General features: G+C 43.9%; 1 protein-coding gene across 4 annotated transcripts in view; it reads right to left on the bottom strand.

Annotated features, from left to right (window-relative positions):
- The window catches only part of TFB1M (transcription factor B1, mitochondrial), a 70,032-nt gene extending 55,252 nt beyond the window's left edge, over nucleotides 1–14,780 (bottom strand). The window contains exons 1-3 of one of the 4 annotated variants that reach the window (XM_072141088.1): nucleotides 14,751–14,780; nucleotides 9,855–9,987; nucleotides 4,697–4,848 (exon numbers count right to left, since the gene is read on the bottom strand). In XM_072141088.1, the coding sequence (XP_071997189.1) occupies nucleotides 4,697–4,848; nucleotides 9,855–9,969 (267 nt within the window). In that variant the 5' untranslated portion in view covers nucleotides 9,970–9,987; nucleotides 14,751–14,780. The other 3 variants (XM_072141089.1, XM_072141086.1, XM_072141087.1) reach the window with 3 other exon arrangements.
- Between the last annotated feature and the right edge of the window lie 10,238 nt (nucleotides 14,781–25,018).

The raw sequence follows: 25,018 nt of genomic DNA, 5'->3' as shown, positions 1-25,018 counted from the left end.
GCAGAAGTTTACATTGGGTCTGTTATTTAAATAATAAGTTATTTTAGCGGTTACAGCTGGTGCACCACTCTCAAGAACATTTATTTTGATGCCGACATTACCTTGAGGGAACTTCCAGACGACATAGCTGAGCAACACACCCAGACAATCTGTGGGGGGCAGGATATTAGGTAACTTGCCTCATTATCCAGTCATTTCTGTCCATTATAGGCCAGAGATGAAGGGTCATGTTATCCACAACCAATTTACCTTCCAGAACCTCTTGTTATTTATCAATACCATCATAAGGTCCATCTCCTGCCATTTCATGGAAAGAAAAGTCAAGCAAACCCATTTAAGGCTACATTCACGAACGTGTACCCGCCGTTGGCGCACGGGAGAGGAGGAGGGCGTGAGCGCTGCTCGCCCCTGCCCATCTCCTTATAGATACACGGGGATAGAGAGGACATGTCCTATCTTTTCCCTGTGTACAGAGCAGCATGTGTGCCGATAGCCGGCATATGGGGGACGTATATACGCTCCTCCAACGGTCATGTGAATGTAGCCTAAAGCTAATTGGGACAGCTTAATTTTATTAAAAGCGGTCTGAAAATTAAAGCTGAGCTGTGATTGGTTGTTATGGACAACTAGAAAGGTTCAGCTCTCAGACACTTCTGATAAATCTCCGCAATAGTATCTGTCCCTTGCTCAACGAGAAATATAACCATCATACAGTGAAGACATTAAATGCCATGTCTTTGCTGCTATAATAGGCAATTGATTTTCCACTCACAATTCTGGATAGAAAATTCTGCATGGCTTCTTTCTCTAGACTGGGTTTTTCACCTAATATGTCTGTTTGTGGAGCTGCAGGTTCACCATATGCATCTCCAGACCATATGTCACTGACAGATGTGATTAAGTAAACACTAATGATTATCATATTAATATCTCATCGTTTTAGCCAGCTAGAAGAGAAATGTGCAATGGCTGAAACATAACTATTAGCATACAAAAAGCTGCCTCACTGCACAAAGGAAATGATTCTAATTTAGCATAAAACTCTGATAATTGTAAGGTATCTCCCATTGTAATTTACTTTTCCACTGCACATTGCTTTTCTATTCCTAGTCTTGTCGTGCTGTGCATTATACACTTGGAATCTACAAGGATTTTGCTTGCAAACGGTGAATCATTCAGCCGATTGTTTTTCCTTGATAACATTTCTTTAGAACATATACAACAGAAAGGCAGCACATATCACATATCCGAATATCTTGGCAAACCCCTAGTAAACTAGTCCCATGTTCTTGCCGGTGTATTAGTCTCTGACTGCTTTGATGCAGAGCTTAGTAACTATGCAATGTTGTTGGGCAATTGAAAAATGTGAAACCTCCTAATCTGCTTCATAAAAATGTCCAGTTTTGAAAACCCCAAAAATCATATTCTTTATTTATGATCATGATAACTGCAAGTTTTCGCTACAACTTAAAACGGGGGCCCTGGGTTTAAGTCACATCCAGGTCAACATCTGCAAAGAGTTTGTATGTCCTCTCCTTGTTTGCGTGGGTTTCCTCCCACACTCCAAAAAACATACTGGTAGGTTGAACTTACTAAGCTGCGGGGGTCTCACTGATCACTTTTGTACCTCCAACTGAATAGAAGAGCTGATGTTGTCCTTGTGATTTGTGGGAGTCCCATTACTGGCACCACAACTGGTCAGCAGATTATTTCCTATCCTGTGGATGGGGGAAAACTTGCAGTCACGGGACAACCCCTTTAACAGGACACAAATATATAGGATAAATCTATAGAACTTTTTTCTTTCATCTGTTCCTTTCCATTGGAAGCATTGTGTATTTTATAACAAAGATCTACTTCCTGACACATGACATTATAGTACGTTGTATTTAGGAAGGTTGACAGACTATTATGATGTGGCTCTATCACCCTAGATCAAAAAAGTTATTCTTTTAACGACCAGGCCCTTTATCGTTTTGGCGTTTCCATTTTCCACTCTCCACCAATTTTTTTATGTAAGGAACTGTATGATGGCTTGTTTTCTGCGTAAGAAACTAACTGTCCATCATAGGGACAGTATTTAATATTCAATGCCATGTACAGGGAAAAAAATCCAAATGCAGGGAAATTGGTGAAAAATGTCTTTATGATATTTACGGTTTATTTGTATTTACCGTATATGCCGGCGTATAAGACGACTGGGCGTATAAGACGACCCCCAACTTCTGCCCTAAAAATATAGAATTTGGTATATACTCACTGTATAAGACTACCCCTCTCCCAAATGAAAAAAAGTCTGCTTAAAACTTTGCAAAACAAACAAGAGAGCAAGTGCCTGGTGATCATAACTGTAAGCTGCGATATTAATGAAGATCCGACATGCTTCTGTAAGTGCCGTCTGTGACCCCCAGCTCTGTGACGCCGACCGCTGTGACAGGGCGGCTGCATTAGCATACAGCGCGCCACCCCGTCAGCGCGTACTAAGCCTCTTCTAATGACTGTGAGAGGCGGACTGGAAGCGGCTCTCTGCGCGCTGACGGGGAAAAAAAAACACCTCACACAGTGCGGCCCCCGTATATCCGGCGTATAAGACGACCCCCCACTGTAGCCATTATTTTAAGGAGTTAAAAAGTAGTCTTATACGCCAGTATATACAGTATATGACTTCTAGGGAAAGGGAGGTGATTTGAATTTTTAATTTTTTTTTAATTACATTTTCTTAAACTTTTAAAAAAAATTTTTTCCTATTTTTCAGACCCCCTAGGATCTTTATTCTATGGGTCATCAAGATTACAGCGATACCCCATTTATATAGCTTTTTTTATGGTCAACTTGTTTTGCTGAATATAGAACTCGTTTTGTGACAAATTTGCATGTTTTTGCATCACCATGTTCCCACACCTGAACCTAGAGTAATGTTATGGTGATCAAGCGAGTGTCATGGTGACCACTGCGTAAATGAGCTCACCTGGAGTGCAGATTTATTCCCCGATGGATTGATCCAGCACGGTCTCTCCAGCTTCTTTTGGAGTGTATAACTGATACAAATATAATGCATTATAATGCAGCATTGCAGCACATTTAATGGAGGACCCCAGAGCTGCCTACAAAAAAAGCCTACTATATTGTGCACTCTGCATGATCTATATTGGCGCCAGGGAGAGCAAGAGGGGATGAGCGCCGCTCACCTCTCTCTATAGTGATATATGGTCGCGGCGCCGTATTACGGGAGAAAGATAGGGTATGTCCTATCATTCTCCCGGCTTTGGAACGGTACGGTGCTGTACAGGACCACAAACATGGGGGCTAAAATCTGAGGAGTGAGTAACACAGACAAGTCACAAGTTTTTTTAAATGCACCCAAACCAAAGCCCATCCCCTGTGACTAACCCAGGATTTTGTAAGGGCGCAAGGCAAGTTATAACACACAATTATATTGTAATGTAAATGCTTATAAAAGGCAGAGAGGCATATTTGCACTGCAGGTGTGATGGGTTTCTACAACCTGTCTTTAGTGAAAATGAGGTCCCTGGTGATAGGTTCCCTTTAAGAAGTTTAAGTGCTGTTGGTATTCATTTTAATATATAAAAAATCACCCCGAAATGTTCACTTTGAGAGGAATATCTCCGTTCTCCTGACACCTAGAAACACAATTCTAGATTCTAGATTCAGAGGAAAAAAGAAGAGAGATTCTAGGTGCCACAGACCTGGAGTTATAACCTTCTAAAGAGAGGATGCATCATAAATGTCCTTGACCATACAGATGACACCCTGTGAGGACGTATAAGATACGCCGTTGGCAGGTAATGGGTTCAAGTTTGAAACCCATAGGGGTGTTTACACGATGAAGCTAAATTTTAACCCCATTACATTGAAGTTTTATTGCCATTTTAGCTCCTATGACTGATGGTCAGTGTAAAATTTCTGAGCATGGCCAAGGACTCTCTAAGCAGATACTGTATGATCCCTCTTGTGCAGTGAGATGCTGTGTGCCGACAATATGTTTAAATTATCAGAGCACCGGTTTATCTACGTTTTTATTTAGCTTCTGAACAATCTACTAATATCTGACGCTGAGAAATAGAGAGATGAAAAAGATGAGATCCAAATAAAAAAAATGAAACACTTCAGCTCTGCTACATCTGAGCTATAATACACAGAGTGGCCTCTGCACAATGCCACTTGTCGTGTCTGTGTGTGAGTTCGTCTTATAAAAGAGCAGCTGGAGGCAGAGAGGAGAAGCAGACAGAAGAAGCTATTCATGAAAAGAATCTGCCATGCCATGACGATTTTTGGTCGGATCCCAGGGCAACCAAAATAGTTTACACCAAGACTTAGAGACAGGTTGCAATTATATCTGTGAATTTCACATGCCTCATCTTGCCTCCCCCTCCCATGCCAGATACATCAAGAGGCTTAGGCCTCTTTATGTGGCCAGTGGACAAAACTAAGCCAGCCACCCCAATGCCCACCCACTCTGCCGTCTGCCATGCCACTCTACTCCTCCTCTATGCCTACATGGAGAGGAGGTGCTTCAGCCACTGTTAAAATTGCATTGCAATTGCATTTAAATATTGCAATTCACACAAATTCCCAATTCTTTCACTGCTTCTATGCCAGAAAAATGGCGTAGCAGCAGTGATAAATCTCCTCGTCTGTTCTCTGGAACATAGAAGTTTCATAAGAATATTTATACCTTGAGTCCAGGAATGAACCTGGTGTCCTTTTCAACCACTAGGAGCTCTTCAGCATTAGCATTTAGTATCGCTCTAGTGATTCCTCCTGGCCCAGGACCAACCTCACACACATACGCATTTTTCAAGTTCCCAGCTTTCCGTACAATTTTATCTGAAAAACAAGAAATGGAGAAGAGACAGAAAAAAAATGTGAATCACACCATCTGGCCTAGATTATTTCCAGACACATGCCTCTGTATACTCCTTTAGTGGAAGAGAAGTAAATGGCCACATTATCATCAATTATTGCTGTGGGTTTCACTTGTGGTTTACAACTTGTCTATATGAGACCATAAGAACAAAGCTCCATAGGTCAGTCTGAAAATTTCTCCTCTCCCATTGCTTTACACTTGCGGATACCCAACTCATTTCAATGTATATGTGGAAATATACCATATGGCAGTGGTGGCGAACCTATGGCACAGGTGCCAGAGGTGGCACTCGGAGCCCTGTCTTTGGGCACTCAGGCCATTGCCCAGCACAAAGGTCAACATTCAGGACTCCAAACCTGAATAAAGGATGTGTGGACAGAGCTTGATTAACATTGTAGCCTCTTCTCCAGACCCATAATTCATCCTGTTAAGAGGACTTTAGAGGGAAATTACAATAACTATCCAAATTTCTCCTTTCTCTTGTATTGGTGTAATCAGGGCACCAATATGTTTGAAACCTGTGAATTACTTTAAATTGGCATTGACACTTTGTGAAAATATCTGGCTTTTGTTTGTAGTCTTGGCACTCAGTGCCTAAAAGGTTCGCCATCACTGCCATATGGCCTCAACCTGAGGTCCATGTAAGGTGCAAGCATGTGTCCTTTCCTACAGGACATTGGTCAGTGTATGTACCGTGTGTGGCACCGGTGTTATGGTCACAAACCCAGCCATGGACAAACGTCTAAGGACTGTACTGAGAGCATTACAATATAAAAAAAAAAAAAAAAAAAAAAAAAAAGAGGGAAACATTAGTTCCCTTTTACAAATCTATAAATATTCTGGTTCTGTTGTAGTATAACCGGGGCCCACAAAAATAAAACATTTGTACAAAATATAAGCATCATATTCACCCTTGGACGTCATTTACATGAACAATTTCTGTAACCAAGCGATTCTATGGCCCGCATTTATTAAAGTGGCTGCACCAGTTTTCTGATTTTGCACTGAAAAGAAGCTGCAAACTGCTTGCACATGTATTTATAAAGGGTCCGCGCCTGTCATGTGTCATGACTGCACTGTGTCCGGCAAAACAGAAAAAATGTGCACCTCAAGGGGCGTGTTAGTGCTTAGTCGGTTTTTGCGCAACATTCACTAGTGACGTGTGTAACAATTCTGTCTGCTCCACAATTTAGCAGCATAAATAAAGTGCAAAAAAAAAAAAAAAAAAAAATGGTGCACACTTCCAGAGCAGTGCAGGGGGGTGCGAAATTAATGAACACTGTGTGCTAGTTTTGATGAATTTGGCGCACTCTGCACATGCCACAGGCGTGATTATGATAAATTTAAGTTATGATAAAAAAAAAAATAATTCACAGCTTTTCTCTACTTTCAGGCAGACCCTCAATGAAAATTACAGATGGCATATGACGCTCTGTGAACCCCTGTGTCATCCACATTTACAGATCAGTTAAGAAACTTTATCACGTGAGCCATCAAGGGTTTGGGAAAAACTATGTACAGGCAGTCCCCGGGTTACATACAAGATAGGGTCTGGAGGTTTGTTCTTAAGTTGAATTTGTATGTAAGTCGAAACTGTATATTTTATAATGGAAGTTCTAGGCAATTTTTTTTTCTTTTGCCCCAGTGACAATTGGAGTTTCAAAATTTTTGGTGTAATTGGACCAAGAATTATCAATAAAGCTTCATTATAGACATCTTACAGCTGATCATTGCATCCTGGGACTATAGTAAAGCATCCAGAGAGCTTCACCAGAGGTCACATGGGGCAGAGGGGTCCGTCTGTAACTATGGGTTGTCTGTAAGTCGGGTGTCCTTAAGTAGGGGACCGCCTGTACAAACGCAATCTGACCTTTATTAGATTTATTCCGGCAAGCAGCTAGATAAAGTTTTAGTCCTAGAAAAATCTAAAAGGTACAAAAACAAATTATTTTGCTTTAACCCCTTATGATTTACCTATTTAATCCCACAAAAAAATGCAATAAAAAGTGATCAAAAAACTTGTTGAAAAGTACAACATGTCCCACAAAAAACAAGCCATCAACCAGCTCCGTAGCTAAAAAAGTAAAAATGTTATGCCACTTGGACGGCGGCAATGCACAAATGATAGATTTTTCCCCACATCAGGGTTTTATTTGGCAAATTTAGTAAAACGTAAGAAAGAATATTTAGGTCTGGTATCCCCGTAATCGTATCGACCCATAGAATAAAGATAACAGGATTATTAGGCTATACGGTGAACACGAAAACCAACCCCAAAATGGTAACACTAGAAAAAGCATCACATCCTGCAGAAAAAAAATCCTGTCACATGGCCCCAGTAACAGAAAAGTTACAATTTTTTAGCTTACAAAAGGGCCAATGAGGAAACTAAAATCCTGGCAGCTGCAGGTCCCTCCTTCCCTTCTGCGCCTCACCATGCGTCCATAAAACAAGTAACTGCCACATGTGGGGGTCTCTGTGCTCGGGAGAAATTACATAACAAAATTGCAAGATGGGTTCTCTCTTTTAATCTTTTGGATGTGTAAATTTTAGGGCTAAACGAACATATAACCGACAAAATTTTACCGTTTTGATTTAATTACTATGAAGATCTCAAGGGGGTAATCTTCTTAAAAGCTGTTTCTGATAGTTTGAGGGGTGCAGATTTGAAAATGGGTTGATTACTGGTATATAGGGTTTTTTATGTTAAAGGGAACCTGTCACCAGGGACCTCATTTTTAACTAAAGACAGGTTGCAGAAGCCCTTCACACCTGCAAAGCAAATCTGCCTCTCTGCCTTTTATAAGCATTTGCATTACAATATAATTGTAAGTTATAACTTACCTTGCTCCATGACAAAATCCTGGGGTAGTCACAAGGGCTGGACTTTGGTTTGGATGCATTTCAAAAAACAACATGTGACTTGTCTGTTATGCACTCCTCAGAGCTTGGCCCCCACCTTTGTGATCCTGTATAGCTCCACCTCCACAGCCTGGTCAACCTGAAATCATTGAGGCTGGACAAGCTGTACAGGAGCACAAACATGGAGCTCAAACAGGTCACATGTTGTTTTTTAAAATGCATGCAAATCAAAGTCCAGCCCCTGTGACTACCCCAGGATTTTGTCAGGATGCAAGAGTTAGTTATAACACACAATTATATTGTAATGCAGGTGCTTAGAAAAGGCAGAGGGGCATTTTTGCACTGCAGGTGTCATGGGCTTTTACAAACTGTCTTTAGTGAAAATGAGGTCCCTGGTGACAGGTTCCCTTTAAATATTTAACATTTTATTCAAAACAGTATTTAACCCAAATATAGTAAATTCAGAAAATAAGGGGAAAAAAAACATACATACGGTACATCGCATAACATTGAAATAAATTATCCAGACATTTCTAAAATTATGAAAATGTACAGTATACATATGGGAAATGTTCTTCAGCATCTTAATTGGGGCAGTAAATCTGCCTGAAAACGCAATGATTTCAAATTTCAAAAATGGCAAATATTTTTAAATAAAAGAATCTCTTTTTTGGGGGGGAAAATAAACTCAAAACTTATCAGCCAACATTTACCACTAAAATTAAGTACAACATATGAGGAAAAAAACCTCAGAATTGCTTTAAAAAGCAACAGTGTTCAAAAGTTATAACCATATAAAGCGACACAAGTCAGAATCCAAAAAGTGGGGCTGAGCCTTAAGCTGTAAAATGTCTGCGTCCTTAAGAGGTTAAATAATGGAAAAGTAGTAAACATATAGAGCCTTATCCATAATTAGTATCAAATACAGCCATCGGCTACATTAACAGGACCGTTGGGGGACGTATATACCATAAACCATAAATAGAACCTCACTATATGGAAGAAACAACCTACAACGTGATATAGCAATGATAATGAGATCACTTGTCGGACAAAGTTTCTAGAGAAAGGAGGGGGCGAATTTACTATAGTACAGGATGCCAAATGACCACTATAGGAGCCTCTAACAGGATCCCGGCTGTCAAGTCAACCAATCTGCACCCGATGAAGTCACAGTGCCCATGTGCATCACTGTTAGGTGCAGCAATTGAGTTTCCCAGTATTACTGCTTAGGGCTGGTCATTACAGGGCATTTCCATTCCCTACTACTGTGAATCAATGGGAGGCATACTGAGGCTTTTTCCACGTCTGTCATTAAATGGAATCCGGACAGATGTTGCTTGCTATACAAGACATGTTAGACCCAAATTTTTGATTGGAACTAAACCTTTATTTCTTACCCATGTAATTCAGAGAAGATTAGTGCACACCCCGTTTTAGTGTATAGGGCAGTAATGTTCGTGCGTCCCCAATGGTCTACTCGCTGCAAGATTGAGAGTTGTACTTGGGATCTCAGTCAGCCCCATAGTAGTAAATGAAGTATATAGAGGTTGCCCATGTGTGCTATGGCTTGTCACCAACGGACCCCCAGCAATTTGACACTTACATTTAGATACCTAGAAAACCTCTTTATCCACTTGACTGAATGTTTGTGTGTGTGTTTTAGATTAGGTCCTAATCTTTTCTTTTTAACATGCAGCCTCTAAAGTTGACTCATCTCAGGTAATATAGGATGCAGACTCTAAGGCCTGGTTTGCCTGTCTGACCCAAACATATTGCCATACTTGCTAGCATACCTAAAATTTTGATTGTATAATTGGGGAATAGAAGACAGTTTGTTTAGCTCAAATATTAATATTTTTTATTACTGTTTATACATTGGGGATAAATAATACACAACAGTCTTAAAGCTTAGAGATAGCAGTTCTTGCAGTGTTTGCGCTGCTGTCAGACAGGGAGTCGTGTGCAATGTGTTCAATCTGTGGGATCAGACTAAAATATGGGTCTGTTTCCATGGGCTGAAAACGTTTATCTGCACCTGGCCTGAGAAATAGTTTTAGAAATAAAATGATTACATGTTTCAAAAAAAAAAAAAAAAACTTACCAGTGAGTTTCAAATCCAACAAAAAATTCTGAGAAAGCTGTTTTTCTGCTCTTAAATTGTAAAGCTTTATAATTTCCCGTATGGTTGGCAAAGGTGGTAAACGATAAAGCGTCATCTTCTAAATATGTGAAACCTAAAACAATAAAAACATAATGTGAAAAATTGAATGGAAGAGGAGGGGGGGGGGGGGTCTGTCAGAAAACTAAAACTAAAGCTCTCTGCACCAGTGGATCTTTGTTTGCATTCCGGATGTCATCCGCCAATGCCTATTGAAAACGCCTGGGATGCAAACACAAGCAGTCAGCCCAAGGGTCTATAGAAGTGAATGAGGACAAGTGATAGCAGTGGAAAGTACAGCTAGCACACGTCCTCATTTCCCCGTCGTGCATAGGTCAGTTAATAATTTTGTAAAAAATCCTTCATTGGATGTTCCCTCACTTTCCGTTTCCAGCCAAATACATGTTATATATGGCTCTTTATACTTTGCTTTTTTCCTGCGGTGCTGTCCATCACTGCTGGGTCTTCGTTGGTGAATAGGAGTGGGGTAACTATATACATATTTGATATACCTTCATACACAACATATAGCCGCGGGCACTGATCACAGTAGTGAACCCCATAGGGTCTGGCATTCATAGTTCAGGCATTAAGAATGCAGCAATGCCAAAAGGGAGGATTTCATTATGCTCTGTTTTTGAACATAATACAATTATGGGATATCGGGTAATTTATGAGCACTTATTAATTCTACATTTTTAGATCCGGTTTCTAGCACAAATTACTAAAATACATCAGTCATAAAATCCATAAGAAAATTTGCAAAAAACGTGAATGATCAGCACTACATAAGGTAAAGGACCTGCAGCACATAAGAGACACCAGGACCCCGCACGCTGCTATAGACAGCTCACAGAGAGGGGCCTGGAGGTGACATTGTTCAAGTGTTCAGCCTCCAGCACACGCTGCCTCAATGTCACCCGTGAGAGCCTGCGCTCCTCATCCAGTGTGACATTGTACATCATACCTGACAGGTCACTCACAGCAGCCAAGCGCCCACTTCAATATACTACAACTTTAATCAGTAATAAATGAACACAGACTAACACGCTTAACAAGACAACTGCAGAAATAGGATAAAGGACCTTTGATGATGTCATACCCACGTGATCAGTCACATGAGCGGGAGGAATACTAGAATGTGTAATCAACGTCAGGATTATTGATGAGATCATGTGATCAGTTACAAACACAATCTAGAAGATGTGTGTAGTATTTGTAGATGTGAACAGCCCAGTAGCCAGATAGTGTTTGATGGGATGTTATGATCATGTGATCTATGGGTGTGCAAAGGAGCTGTGCTCCAGGTTGTGTAGCAGAGAATAGAAACACTGGACTGCTATACTCTACATGACTGCCCACAGCTCTGCACTGTGTACTCTACATGACTGTCCACAGCTCTGCACTGTGTACTCTACATGACTATCCACAGCTCCGCACTGTGTACTCTACATGACTATCCACAGCTCTGCACTGTGTACTCTACATGACTATCCACAGCTCCGCACTGTGTACTCTACATGACTATCCACAGCTCTGCACTGTGTACTCTACATGACTATCCACAGCTCCGCACTGTGCACTCTACATGACTGTCCACAGCTCTGCACTATGTGCTAGCGGACACAGGGGATCCTCCAACTAAAAAGAAGCCCCCTCCTGTAGAAACCGCTTTCGAGTCGAGGTAGACAAGGAGACACTGACTCTGTCATATGATGATTGGGGTCCCTGCTCTGCTCTTTTTCATTGTGATGGCTGGGTTCTCTCTAAAAGTTGCTTCCAGCAATGTCAACAGCGTTGACTAAGAAGGACTAGACATGAATTGTATGATCCATACCTCCCAACTTTTGGGCGAGAGAAAGAGGGACAAAAAGCCCCTCCCCTTTTTCTAAATCACACCCATTGCCACACCCACAAGCATAGTATAATATTGACCTTGATGGTCCCCACATAGAACAATGCCCCTTACTTTGCCCCCCACCCCCCGTGGACCCGTATAATTACACTTAATGCAACTCTGCAACATATAAAACCCCTGTTTAATTTTATCCTCCCTTTATATTTGGTTTTCCACTTTTATTTAATCTCCTAAATTTATACATAATCCTATCTGTACCCCTACCCCCACCCCTCCTCACATGGTGTGGTCCCAGTTCTCTATCCTCCTCATTCTGTGGCCTCCTGTTATCCATCCTCCTCCTGTCCTCCATCCTCCTCCTGTGGCCTCCTGTCCTCCATCCTCCTCCTGTCCTCCATCCTCCTCCTGTGGCCTCCTGTCCTCCATCCTCCTCCTGTGGCCTCCTGTCCTCCATCCTCCTCCTGTGGCCTCCATCCTCCTCCTGTCCTCCATCTTTCTCCAGTATCCTCCATCCTCCTCCTGTATCCTCTTGTCCTCCATCCTTCTCCAGTATCTTCCTCCTGTGGCCTCCTGTCCTCCATCCTTCTCCAGTATCCTCCATCCTCCTCCATCCTTCTCCAGTATCCTCCATCCTCCTCCTGTCCTCCATCCTCCTCCTGTCCTCCATCCTTCTCCAGTATCCTCCATCCTCCTCCTGTATCCTCCTGTCCTCCATCCTTCTCCAGTATCCTCCATCCTCCTCCTGTCCTCCATCCTTCTCCAGTATCCTCCATCCTTCTCCAGTATCCTCCTGTCCTCCATCCTTCTCCAGTATCCTCCATCCTCCTCCTGTCCTCCATCCTTCTCCAGTATCCTCCATCCTCCTCCTGTCCTCCTCCATCCTTCTCCAGTATCCTCCATCCTCCTCCTGTCCTCCATCCTCCTCCTGTCCTCCATCCTCCTCCTGTCCTCCATCCTTCTCCAGTATCCTCCATCCTCCTCCTGTATCCTCCTGTCCTCCATCCTTCTCCAGTATCCTCCATCCTCCTCCTGTATCCTCCTGTCCTCCATCCTTCTCCAGTATCCTCCATCCTCCTCCTGTCCTCCATCCTTCTCCAGTATCCTCCATCCTCCTCCTGTCCTCCATCCTTCTCCAGTATCCTCCTCCCGTATCCTCCTCCTGTCCTCCATCCTTCTCCAGTATCCTCCATCCTACTCCCGTATCCTCCTCCTGTCCTCCATCCTTCTCCAGTATCCTCCATCCTCCTCCCGTATCCTCCTCCTGTCCTCCATCCTTCTCCAGTATCCTCCATCCTCCTCCCGTATCCTCCTCCTGTCCTCCATTCTTCTCCAGTATCCTCCATCCTCCTCCTGTCCTCCAACCTTCTCCAGTATCCTCCATCCTCCTCCCGTATCCTCCTGTCCTCCATCCTTCTCCAGTATCCTCCATCCTCCTCCTGTCCTCCATCCTCCTCCTGTATCCGCCTGTCCTCCATCCTCCTCCTGTATCCTCCTCCTGTCCTCTATCCTCCTCCTGTATCCTCCTGTCCTCCATCCTCCTCCTGTCCTCCATCTTTCTCCAGTATCCTCCATCCTCCTCCTGTATCCTCCTGTCCTCCATCCTTCTCCAGTATCCTCCTCCTGTGGCCTCCTGTCCTCCATCCTTCTCCAGTATCCTCCATCCTCCTCCTGTCCTCCATCCTCCTCCTGTATCCGCCTGTCCTCCATCCTCCTCCTGTATCCTCCTCCTGTCCTCTATCCTCCTCCTGTATCCTCCTGTCCTCCATCCTCTTCCTGTCCTCCATCCTCCTCCTGTCCTCCATCCTCCTCCTGTATCCTCCTGTTGTCTATCCTCCTCCTGTCCTCCATCCTCCTCCTCCTGTAGCCCACTGTCCTCTAGCCTCCTCCTGCCCTCCATCCTCCTCCTGTAGTGTCCTTTCCTCCCTCCTCCTCCTGTAGCCTCAACCTGTAGCCTACTGTCCTCCATCCTCCTCCTGTGCCCCCCTGTCCTCCATCCTCCTCCTGTGGCCTCCATCCTCCTCCTGCAGCTCCTGTCCTCCAGCCTCTTCCGGTGTCCTCCAGCAGCCTCCTCCGGTGTCCCCCAGCAGCCTTCACCTGTCCCCCCATTAGCCTCCTCCTGTCCCCCAGCAGCCTTCACTGTCCCCCACTAGCCTCCTCCTGTCCCCCAGCAGCCTTCACTGTCCCCCAGTAGCCTCCTCCTGTCCCACAGCAGCCTCCTCCTGTCCCACAGCAGCCTCCTCCTGTCCCCCAGTAGCCTTCACTGTCCCCCAGTAGCCTCCTCCTGTCCCCCAGTAGCCTTCACTGTCCCCCAGTAGCCTTCACTGTCCCCCAGTAGCATCCTCCTGTCCCCAGTAGCCTTCACTGTCCCCCAGTAGCCTCCTCCTGTCCCCCAGTAGCCTCCTCCTGTCCCCCAGAAGCCTCCTCCTGTCCCCCAGTAGCCTCCTCCTGTTCCCCAGTAGCCTCCTCCTGTCCCCCAGTAGCCTCCTCCTGTCCCCCAGTAGCCTTCACTGTCCCTCAGTAGCCTCCTCCTGTCCCCCAGTAGCCTCCTCCTGTCCCACAGTAGCCTTCACTGTCCCCCAGTAGCCTCCTCCTGTCCCCCAGTAGCCTCCTCCTGTCCCCCAGTAGCCTTCACTGTCCCCCAGTAGCCTCCTCCTGTCCCCCAGTAGCCTCCTCCTGTCCCCCAGGAGCCTTCACTGCCCCCCAGTAGCCTCCTCCTGTTCCCCAGTAGCCTCCTCCTGTCCCCCAGTAGCCTTCACTGTCCCCCAGCAGCCTCCTCCTGTCCCCCAGCAGCCTTCACTGCCCCCCAGTAGCCTCCTCCTGTCCCCCAGTAGCCTCCTCCTGTCCCCCAGTAGCCTCCTCCTGTCCCCCAGCAGCCTTCACCAGTGCCCTGCAGCCTTCACCTGTGTCCTCCAGCTCTCCCTGTCCTGTATCCTCCTCCTGGCCCCCTCTTCCTGTGGCCCCCTGTCCCCTCAGGTTCTTACCTCCTTCTCCCGGGCTCCGACTTGACTCACGGAGGGGGCGGGGCCAGCCGGGGCGGAGCTACCGTCTCACATGACTTCATCATGTGAGGAGGTAGCAGGGGCTGGTCCCGCCTCCTCCTGGCTCCGATGCTTCCACTGCTCTGCAGCTCTTATCTACGGGGCCAGGAGGAGGTGGGACAAAGCGGGGGAGAGTGGGGGGAGCCGTGACATTCTCCCAATCGCCCGTGACGTGTGTACATAGCCCAAAAAAACGGGACTGTCACGTCAAAAACGGGACGGTTGGGAGGTATGTATGATCACCTGAGATATCTGCAAGCTGATGTTATCTTCCTGCAGGAGACCCATCGGACCACCTTTGAGCATCTCCGTGAGGGTGAGCGTGAGTGGCGGTCTAGTCCTTCTTCACTATAGGGAGGTGTCTGATGCTGGAAGTTACCATCCAGGGTAGGCGGCTCTGGCTGATTAATATCTATGGCCCACAGACAGTGACAGAGAGAAGCCAGCTGTTCAATGACTTTAAGCAATATTTATTTACCTCTATCCCTGTAATAATGGCGGCTGACTTTAATGTTGTCATGATATCAGGTGACAGGTCATCGGGCACAGCAGTGGTCAAAGACTCCGGGGACCTACAGAGCATCATATCAGAAGCCAACCTTTGTGATGTATTTACCTTGGACGGGAGGAAACCTAGGTAGACCTATGCATGTGCTGACAGGCATAACAGAATGGATATATGGATATTCATGAGTCCCTCGGAGACCATTAGTGGTATGAGCGAGAAGGTTGTCCCATATTCTGATTATCTAGTCTTATTGTTTCACCTAGGTGCCACTAAACGCTCTGATATTGGTCTTGGACTATGGAGGCTTAATTCTGCTATCCTGGATGACCTATACATCCACAGTTGTCTACTCCTTATTTTGAGAATCAGCTACAGAGACTGGACTTGTATTACAACATGGTGGGAGGATGTCAAGGAGGAGATTAGGCCCCTCTTAACCCCTTCCCGACATTTGACGTAATAGTACTGCATCGCGGGAGGTGCGTTCCCGCAAAATGCAGTACTATTACGTCAAGCTTCTGTATAGTATATATATATATAGTATATACTATATAGTATAGCTGACACCCGCCACTAACACCCGCGATCGGAGATTTTTCCGATCGTGGGTGTTAACCCCTAACACGCCGCGGTCGCGCTGAGGCATTTAAAGTTTATTTAAGCTGAATCTGACCCCCCGCGGCGCTTACCGCTTACCGGGACTGCCGGTGCCCCGGGCTGCGCGATCCTCCTCCCGGTGCCGGGTCCCTGCCTTCTGACAGGACCCGGCTGTAAGACACTGGGCATGCGCAGCATGCTCAGTGTCTTACATTACACAGTGCAATACATCTGTATTGCACTGTGTAACCTGTAAAAAAGCTTGAACCAGTGATCAGAAGATCACTTGTTCAAGCTTAGATGACAGTAACTGTAAAAAAAGTAAAAATAAATAAATAAAGGTTTTTTACAATTAAAATAAATAATAAAAGAAAGTGAAAGTCCCCCCAAACACCACATTTCCCTTTACACAAGTAATAAAGTATAAAAAAAACACTAAATCACGAAAAAACCCCACTTATTTGGTATTGCTGCGTCCGTAACAATCTGTACAATAAATCCTAATCATAATTGGACCCGCTCGGTGAACGTGGTAAAAAAAAAACCCAAAAACTTGCCAAAAACTGAAACTTTTTATCAAATTTCTTTACAAAAAATGTTCTAAAAAGTGATCCGAAAAAGTTACAAGCACCAAAATGATACCGATAAAAAGAGCAACTTGTCACGCAAAAAATAAGCTTACAACCAGCTCCGTAAACCAAAAAATACTATAGTTATGCCGCTATAAAAATTGCAATGATAAAACAAATGCAATTTTTTTCTATTCTAGTTTTCCTTCAATAAAATTGGACAAATATAAATAAAACTATATAAATGAGGTATCACCGTAATCGTAGTGATCCGTAGAATAAAGATAATATATTATTGTTATGCTACAGTGAACACCCCCCCAAAAAAAATGCTAAAAATCCAAAACAAGAATTGATGATTTTATTTTCCTCCACATGTAAAAAGTTAATAAAATTGCTTCAATAAGCTAAAACCCCACTAACATAAAGGTTTTTTTACAGTGCATCTCGTCTCGCAAAAAATAAGCCCTTATTTGTCTAAATTGCTTAAAAAATAAATAAAGATTGTATAGCCTATACCCAACGCACGTTGTTATAGAACGGTGCGGCTGGTAGTGACTTGCCCACACGGTTCAGACACAGTGATCGGGGCAAGATGGCGGCTATTCCTGACAGCTATCCATCCTGCCCCATGGACCAGAAGGGTTACGTCGCCCCCACACCCCCCCAGTTTATGATCGCTGCTATTGGCTCATCAATTCAGACCAGCCAATAGCAGCGAATTTACTTATGACGTCAGTAATACCGGTCACCATGTCTGTAGACACGGTGATCGGGGTAGGGTGGCGGCTGTTCCTGACAGCCACCAATTTTGCCTTGCGGTCCAGAGGGGTTTTGTTGCCCCCCTCTGTCCATGTTTGCCGCTATTGGCTGGTCGATTTGGTCGAGCCAAAGGCAGCAATATTCGTCACAATGGGCATCGCTAGGGTGAATAAGAGCAACACTTGGCGATAATTTCCCTACTAAAACGAAGATATGGTACAAAAGTGCTGGCCGTGCACATTGTACAGATTACGCTGTACAACTCTTACGAGCTGTTCCAATGTGCACGTCCTGCCGTATCATTTCTCCGTTTTTCAAGAGGAAGATATTAGGAAACTAATATTGGGACAAGAAGGACGGGGCCCCAGTACCTCTGGTTTAGATGTTCTAGGACAGCATTTTCCCAGTGAATTCTGCTGCTTCTAAAGGTAGGACTCAATAAAGAGTCTGTTCCAAAAGAGGAGTTAGGATGGACACTACATACTACTAAGAGACCTGCGACAACTCTAGAGTGACAAAAGTTTAGTTGGTCCCCTGGCATATTCTACCTCCTTATACACTAGACATTCACAATTCACGCCCAACCTGTTGTGAATTAATTTCGGTAAAATGAATAATTGTAACAACTGTTATGTCCCGTTGCTCCCTATACCCCTCCATTATTTCATAAGGGGCGCCACATAACGGGCACTGAACTTTCCAGAAATAATTGCAATTTCCATCTTGGACTCCATTGCACATTGTATTTGGAAACCACCTATATGTTCAAATGCTCATTTCACCACGTGTATTACACTACACCACATATTACACCTTGCTATATTCCCCAAGGGGTGTACATTCAACAATTAGGGTCACTTTTCGGGTTTTCCTCTGTTTTGGTACCACTACGGCTCTCCAAATGTATCTGACACATGTGAAGGATTTCTTACAAATTTGGCCTCTAAAAGACAAACATCCCTCTTTTCCTCTACTGTGCGCCCATAAAGCATTTTATATGCACATGTGGGGTACTTCTACACTCGGGAGAAATAGTTTTACACCTTTTTTGGGGTTATTTAATATATTATCCCTTGGGGGTAAAGTGACATTTATAGGAAAATTTTCACCTTTTTAATGATTCTGGCCTAATTGGATCATTCACCTGTAGGGGCAAATACATATATTACACATTGCAAAATTCTCTAAGGGGTGTGCATTCAAAGATTAGGGTCACTTTTCGGATTCTTATCTGTTTTATACCACTCGGGTTCTCCAAATGCATGTCAAACATTTCTGTCAAATTTGGCTTCTAAAAGGCAAACATTCCCCTTTCCTTTTACTGTGCGCCCATACAACATTTTATATACACATGTGGGGTACTTCTACACTCGAGAGAAATAGGTTTACACATTTTGAGGGGTTATTACATTTTTTTATCCCTTGTGGCTATATAAAATTAGGAGTAAAATGACCTTTATAAGAAAATGTTCACCTTTTATCTATTTAAGTCCTAATTAAACCAAACATCTTTACGGACAAATACACATATTACACCTTGCTAAATTCTCTAAGGGGTATGCTTTCCAAAATGGTGACACTTGTTGGGGTTCCGCTCTGTTTTGGTACCACTAGGGCTCTCTAAATGCATCCTGACACATGTAAAGGATGTCTGTCAAATTTGGCTTCTAAAAGGCCAACGCCCCTCTTTCCCTTCTGAGCTTCACTGTGTACCCATACAACATTTTATTTGCATGTGTGGGGCAATTTTATACTCGGGAGAAATGCTAGTACACATTTTTTGGGGTTGTTTCATCTTTAATGCCTTATGGGATACAAAAATTAGCCGTAAAAGTGACTTTTTTGGGAAAATGTTCACCTTTTTCCTTTTAGGGACCTAATTGAAGCAAACACCTGTAGGGGTAAATACACATATTACACCTTGCTGAATTCTCCAAAGGGTGCACTTTCCAGAATGGTGACACTTGTTGGGGTTCCCCTCTGTTTTGGTACCACTAGGGCTCTCCAAATGCATCCTGACACATGTAAAGGATGATTGTCAAATCTGGCTTCTAGAAGGCCAAAGCCCCCCTTTCCCTTCTGAGCCCTACTGTGCACCCATACAACACTTTATATGCAAAAGTGGTGCAGTTCTGTGCTTAGGAGAAATAGTTTTACACATTTATGGGGTTGTTTCATCTTTTATCCCTTGTGGCTTACAAAAATTTGGGGTAAAAGTGACTTTTTTGAGAAAATTTTCACCTTTTTTCCCTTTTGGGGCCTAATTGAATCAAACACCTGTTGGGGAAAATACACAAATTACACGTTGCTAAACTCTCCAAGGGGTGTACTTTCCAAAATGGTGTCTCATGTTGGGGCTTTCCTCTGTTTTGGTACCACTATGGCTCTCCAAATGCATCCTGACACATGTAAATTTTTTCAGCCATATTTGCCCTGCAAAAACGAAACAACGCTCTTTCCATTCCAAGTGCCCCCCTGTGCCCGTACAGCAGGGTACAGTGACAAAATGGGTATTGGCATACTCAAGAGGAATTGCCCTCAACATTGTAAAATGCATTTTCCTTTTTAACCCATTGTGAAGGTGCAAATTTTAGTGTTCAATGAATCTATAGTAAGATAAAATTACATTTCTCTAATTTCACTTTCATTTATCTTTCACGCTCATGAAACGCTCAAAGGGTTAACAAAATTCCCAAAGGTTGTTTTGAATATTTTGAGGGGTGTAGTTTCTAAAATGGTGTCATTTGTGGGGGTTTTCTGTCATGTGGGCCTTTTAAAGTCACTTCTAACTAAATTGACCCTCCAAAAATAGGTTTTGATGATTTTCGTGAAAATCTGAAAAATTGCACCTAAAGTTATAAGCCTCCTAACATCCAAAATAAAGGAAAAGATGTTTGAAAAACAAGTTAAAGCAGACATATGGAAAATGTTAGTTATCAAGTTATTTTAGTGATATGACCAACTTTACAAAAAGTAGAAAATTTTGAATTTGGAAAACATTGTTTTTTTCAAAATTTTTGCCAAATTTCCATTTATTTCATAAATAAATACTAAATATATTTATTACATTTCTCAACCAGCATGAAGTACAATGTGTCACGAAAAAACAATCTCAAAATCAACTGGATATGTTAAAGCGTTCCAAAGTTATAACCACTTAAATAGACACATGTCAGATTTTAAAAAATGGGCCGTGTCAGGAAGGTGAAAAGTGGCTTCAGCGTTAAGGGGTTAAAGAGACTGTCAATGAAGAAGTGTAAGAGTAAGTGCAGCCAGTATCTCAAGCTGTGTAAAGAATTAGAGTCACTGTATTCAGTGGGTGGGGAAGACAAACAAACGATTGACCAACTGAAATCTGAAATAAGGCAGTATCAGAACAGTATGTACACATCCCAGGTTGTTGATTGGGATTACGGGACCCTGGGGCCATCTGTATGAAGATTGCTGGGGATTTGTGGCTAAGAAATCAATCACGGGTCTCACTGACTCCTAGGGTGTTTTGCAGGAATCTTGGGATGGTATCCCTGGGATGGTGGGATCGTACTATGCTGAATTATTTCAGAAAAAGGTTTTGGATGAAGACAAAATAGCTCAATTCTTGGAGGCAACTCTAGGTCCTGGCACTAAAGATTTGTATTTTTCTCCTCTGACAGCAGGAATAACAGAGGAGGAGGTTAAAGAGGCCATTAATAAGTTACATCTGAAGAAGGCACCAGGTTTTGATGGGATAACAGCTGAGTTCTATAAGAAATTTAGAGACCTCTTAGCCCCAATCCTTGTGTATGTGTATACCAACTGTCTAGAAAATCACCTGTCCACCCTTATTCTCCCAAAAGTAAGGAGCCTTGTGATATCAATAACTGGAGGCCTATTGCCCTCTTGAATGTCGACAGGAAGATTTTGTCAAAAATTCTGTTTTCTAGGTTAGTCTGTCCCCGACACTGATGGTAGCCCCTCAGTACAGCACAGTAAAAGAGCAGAACATCTCTGGAGTAGTAATCTTGATAAGGGAGTTGTTTTAGAGATGTAAAGCTCTTAGGTGTGGGAGATATGTTGTGAGTCTTGACCAAGCTAAAGCCTTTGACAGGGTTGACCATGATTATCTATGGGCCACTTTGTCAAAGTGCGGTATTCCGGGACAATTTATAGATTGACTGAAAAATTTATAGATAAAGAGGCGAAGAGCTTTCCTCTGATTAATGGTTGGCAAGGTGAAACTTTTGAAGCAGAGACAGGGCTGCCCCCTGAGTCCTCTGCTGTATGTGTTTGCCATAGACTTGTTTCTGCGATCACTACTGCGGTGTAATTTTAAGGGGGTACCAGTCCCCCATTGCTTGCTTTTGAAGGTAGTTGCCTATGTGGATGATGTGACTTTGGTGATATCTCAGCCTTATGAGGTGGAGATGTTCAGAAGTTACTCAGAGGCTGCAGGTCAACTTTGAGAAGAGTCAAGCTCTCTGGACTTTGAGTTCTGATTCTGGCTTTGATTTGCCACAATTTGCCAAGGCCTCCCCCATATTAAAATACTTGGGGTGAAATTCAGGAGGGAAGATAATGTCAAGCTAAACTGGGAAGATAAGTTTGAAACCGGAAATGCAAAGGTTCAGTGATGGAAGAACTGGAGGCTGACTTTATGGAGAAAGGGTTACTCTGCTGAAGACTTAGCTAGTCCCTTTCTTCCTTTGCCAGAATCTTTCTCCTGCTAGGCTCTTTAGCCTGTTCCAACTTTTATGGGAGAACAGGTTGAATCCAGTCAAAAGAGGGAGCTGTGCTCTGATACTGCTAAAAGTCATGACAGAGCAGGGCGCTGACACTGCCTGCTCTGTCTGATCACTGAGGCGCACAGGATGGAAAGTAAGCGTCCCAGCACTGACAGCCTAATGATGTCATTACGCTGCCAGCGCTGGGCACGTTACTCCGTGAAGAGAAGAAGCCAGGAGGAATGCGGAGCCTGAGGTGAGTTTATTATTATTTATTTTTTTTACTCAGGGCATCCACAGGGCATAATAGATCAGCAGGTGGGCTGGTTTCCTGCCCCTCCCCTAAAACCCGCCCAAACTCAGTCTGCAAAGAATTCACAGCACAAACTCCGCCCGCTACCACAAGCCCCCGCCCGAACTCCGCCCGCTATTGCAAACCGCCCACCACCACAAATCCCACCCCCGGCCGAATTCCGCCTACTTCCACAAGCCCCACCCCCGCCCAAACTCAGCTCGCTACCACAACCCCCTCTGTCCGAACTCCGCCAGCTACCGCAACCCCCTCCGCCCGAACTCCATCGCTACCGCAACCCCCCATGCCGCCCAAACTCCCCCCTCTACCCTTGCCCAACCTCCACCCACTACTACAACTCCCCCGCCCGAACTCCGACCGCTCTCCCTACCCCCGCCCCCAACTCAGGTTGCTTCCCCCCTCAGGAAAGCCTGAGGTTCCTCAATAGTCCTAACAAGAGGAGACTATGGGGCACTTTATTACCGAGTGCTAGGGAGGGAGGCAGATATGGCAGGAGGTGTCCTGCAGACTATATCAAGACTACAATCTCTGACCTATCCTGACATAATCTATCGGGTGACACCACAAGTTGCTGGCATAGACCAAGGGACCATGTACCAGATCATCACTATAATCAAATACTACCACTGGCACACCAGGATCAGAGTGTCTGCACATAGCGATTCCTTCCTGCCTATGAACGCTGTACACCCTAATATTATCAGAGCTGGAGGATACGATCCATAGAGGTTAGAAAAAGAGTAATAATGTTAAGTTATGGAGGAACATACACTCACCGGCCACTTTATTAGGTACACCATGCTAGTAACGGGTTGGACCCCTTTTGCCTTCAGAACTGCCTCAATTCTTCGTGGCATAGATTCAACAAGGTGCTGGAAGCATTCCTCAAAGATTTTGGTCCATATTGACATGATGGCATCGCACAGTTGCCGACGATTTGTCGGCTGCACATCCATGATGCGAATCTCCCGTTCCAGCACATCCCAAAGATGCTCTATTGGATTGAGATCTGGTGACTGTGGAGGTCATTTGAGTACAGTGAACTCATTGTCATGTTCAAGAAACCAGTCTGAGATGATTCCAGCTTCATGACATGGCGCATTATCCTGCTGAAAGTAGCCATCAGATGTTGGGTACATTGTGGTCATAAAGGGATGGACATGGTCAGCAACAATACTCAGGTAGGCCGTGGCGTTGCAACTATGCTCAATTGGTACCAAGGGGCCCAAAGAGTACCAAGAAAATATTCCCCACACCATGACACCACCACCACCAGCCTGAACCGTTGATACAAGGCAGGATGGATCCATGCATTTATGTTGTTGACGCCAAATTTTGACCCTACCATCCGAATGTCGCAGCATGAAACGAGACTCATCAGACCAGGCAACGTTTTTCCAATCTTCTACTGTCCAATTTCGATGAGCTTGTGCAAATTGTAGCCTCAGTTTCCTGTTCATAGCTGAAAGGAGTGGCACCCGGTGTGGTCTTCTGCTGCTGTTGCCCATCTGCCTCAAAGTTCGACGTACTGTGCGTTCAGAGATGCCTACCTTGGTTGTAACGGGTGGCGATTTGAGTCACTGTTGCCTTTCTATCAGCTCGAACCAGTCTGCCCATTCTCCTCTGACCTCTGGCATCAACAAGGTATTTCCGCCCACAGAACTGCCGCTCACTGGATGTTTTTTCTTTTTCGGACCATTCTCTGTAAACCCTAGAGATGGCTGTGTGTGAAAATCCCAGTAGATCAGCAGTTTCTGAAATACTCAGACCAGCCCTTCTGGCACCAACAACCATGCCATGTTCAAAGGCACTCAAATCACCTTTCTTTCTCATACTGATGCTGGGTTTGAACTGCAGGAGATTGTCTTGATCATGTCTACATGCCTAAATGAACTGAGTTGTCGCCATGTGATTGGCTGATTAGAAATTAGGTGTTAACGAGCAGTTGGACAGGTGTACCTAATAAAGTGGCTGGTGAGTGTATATCTGAGGTAAATGACCAAGCAATTATATTACTTTACAAATTTTTATTTTTTCCAGTGATAGACTTTTTGAGTCAAGATTATTATGAATTTATTATTTCCTGATCTGTATGATATCTGTTTAATAATTGTCTGTTCATTCTGATGAGAATGTATTGTAATATGTTCTATTTCTTTATACTAATAAAAATATACAAGAACACAACTACTATAATACTGCCCCCTATGTACAGGAATATAACTACTATTACTACTACTACTGTTGGGGTAGGATTTAAGATATCCTCTTGTAGTGTGCGTTGGCTGCGTGTTTCTAAATAATAAACATGTGTGCACATCGTAAGGAATAATTCAGACAAATTGCTGATTTAAGTCTCACTCATGCTATCATTGTCTGTGGCAATTCTGCACTGCGCAAGCTTTATTTGGATCCACAAGTCTATATAGAAATTAGGAAAGAAGTAGAATGGGACGGAGAATTCCCAGCTCATGTAGTCTCTTGAAGAACTCTTGGAGAACTTCCCTGCTGTCACATATTGACTTCATATTGACATTCCTTAGCTTCAAAACGCGGTGCCACCTTGAGTTTATTGTTTCTATAACAGTACATTTTAGGAAAATAATAAAAGTAGCAAGGGCAGGATTTGATCTATCAGCTAGGTTTACCTTAACACTACTATGCCTTATAACACCGCCAGTCACCCCAGTATACAGCCAGCCAGCTCCCCCAAGTATACAGCCAGTCAGTCCCCCCAGTATACAGCCAGCTATTCCCCCCAG

Source organism: Engystomops pustulosus, chromosome 3, assembly GCF_040894005.1.
Source record: "Engystomops pustulosus chromosome 3, aEngPut4.maternal, whole genome shotgun sequence".
Taxonomy (NCBI): domain Eukaryota; kingdom Metazoa; phylum Chordata; class Amphibia; order Anura; family Leptodactylidae; genus Engystomops; species Engystomops pustulosus.
Note: the sequence above shows the minus strand (reverse complement) of the source record. Positions and strands in the feature narration are given on the sequence as shown.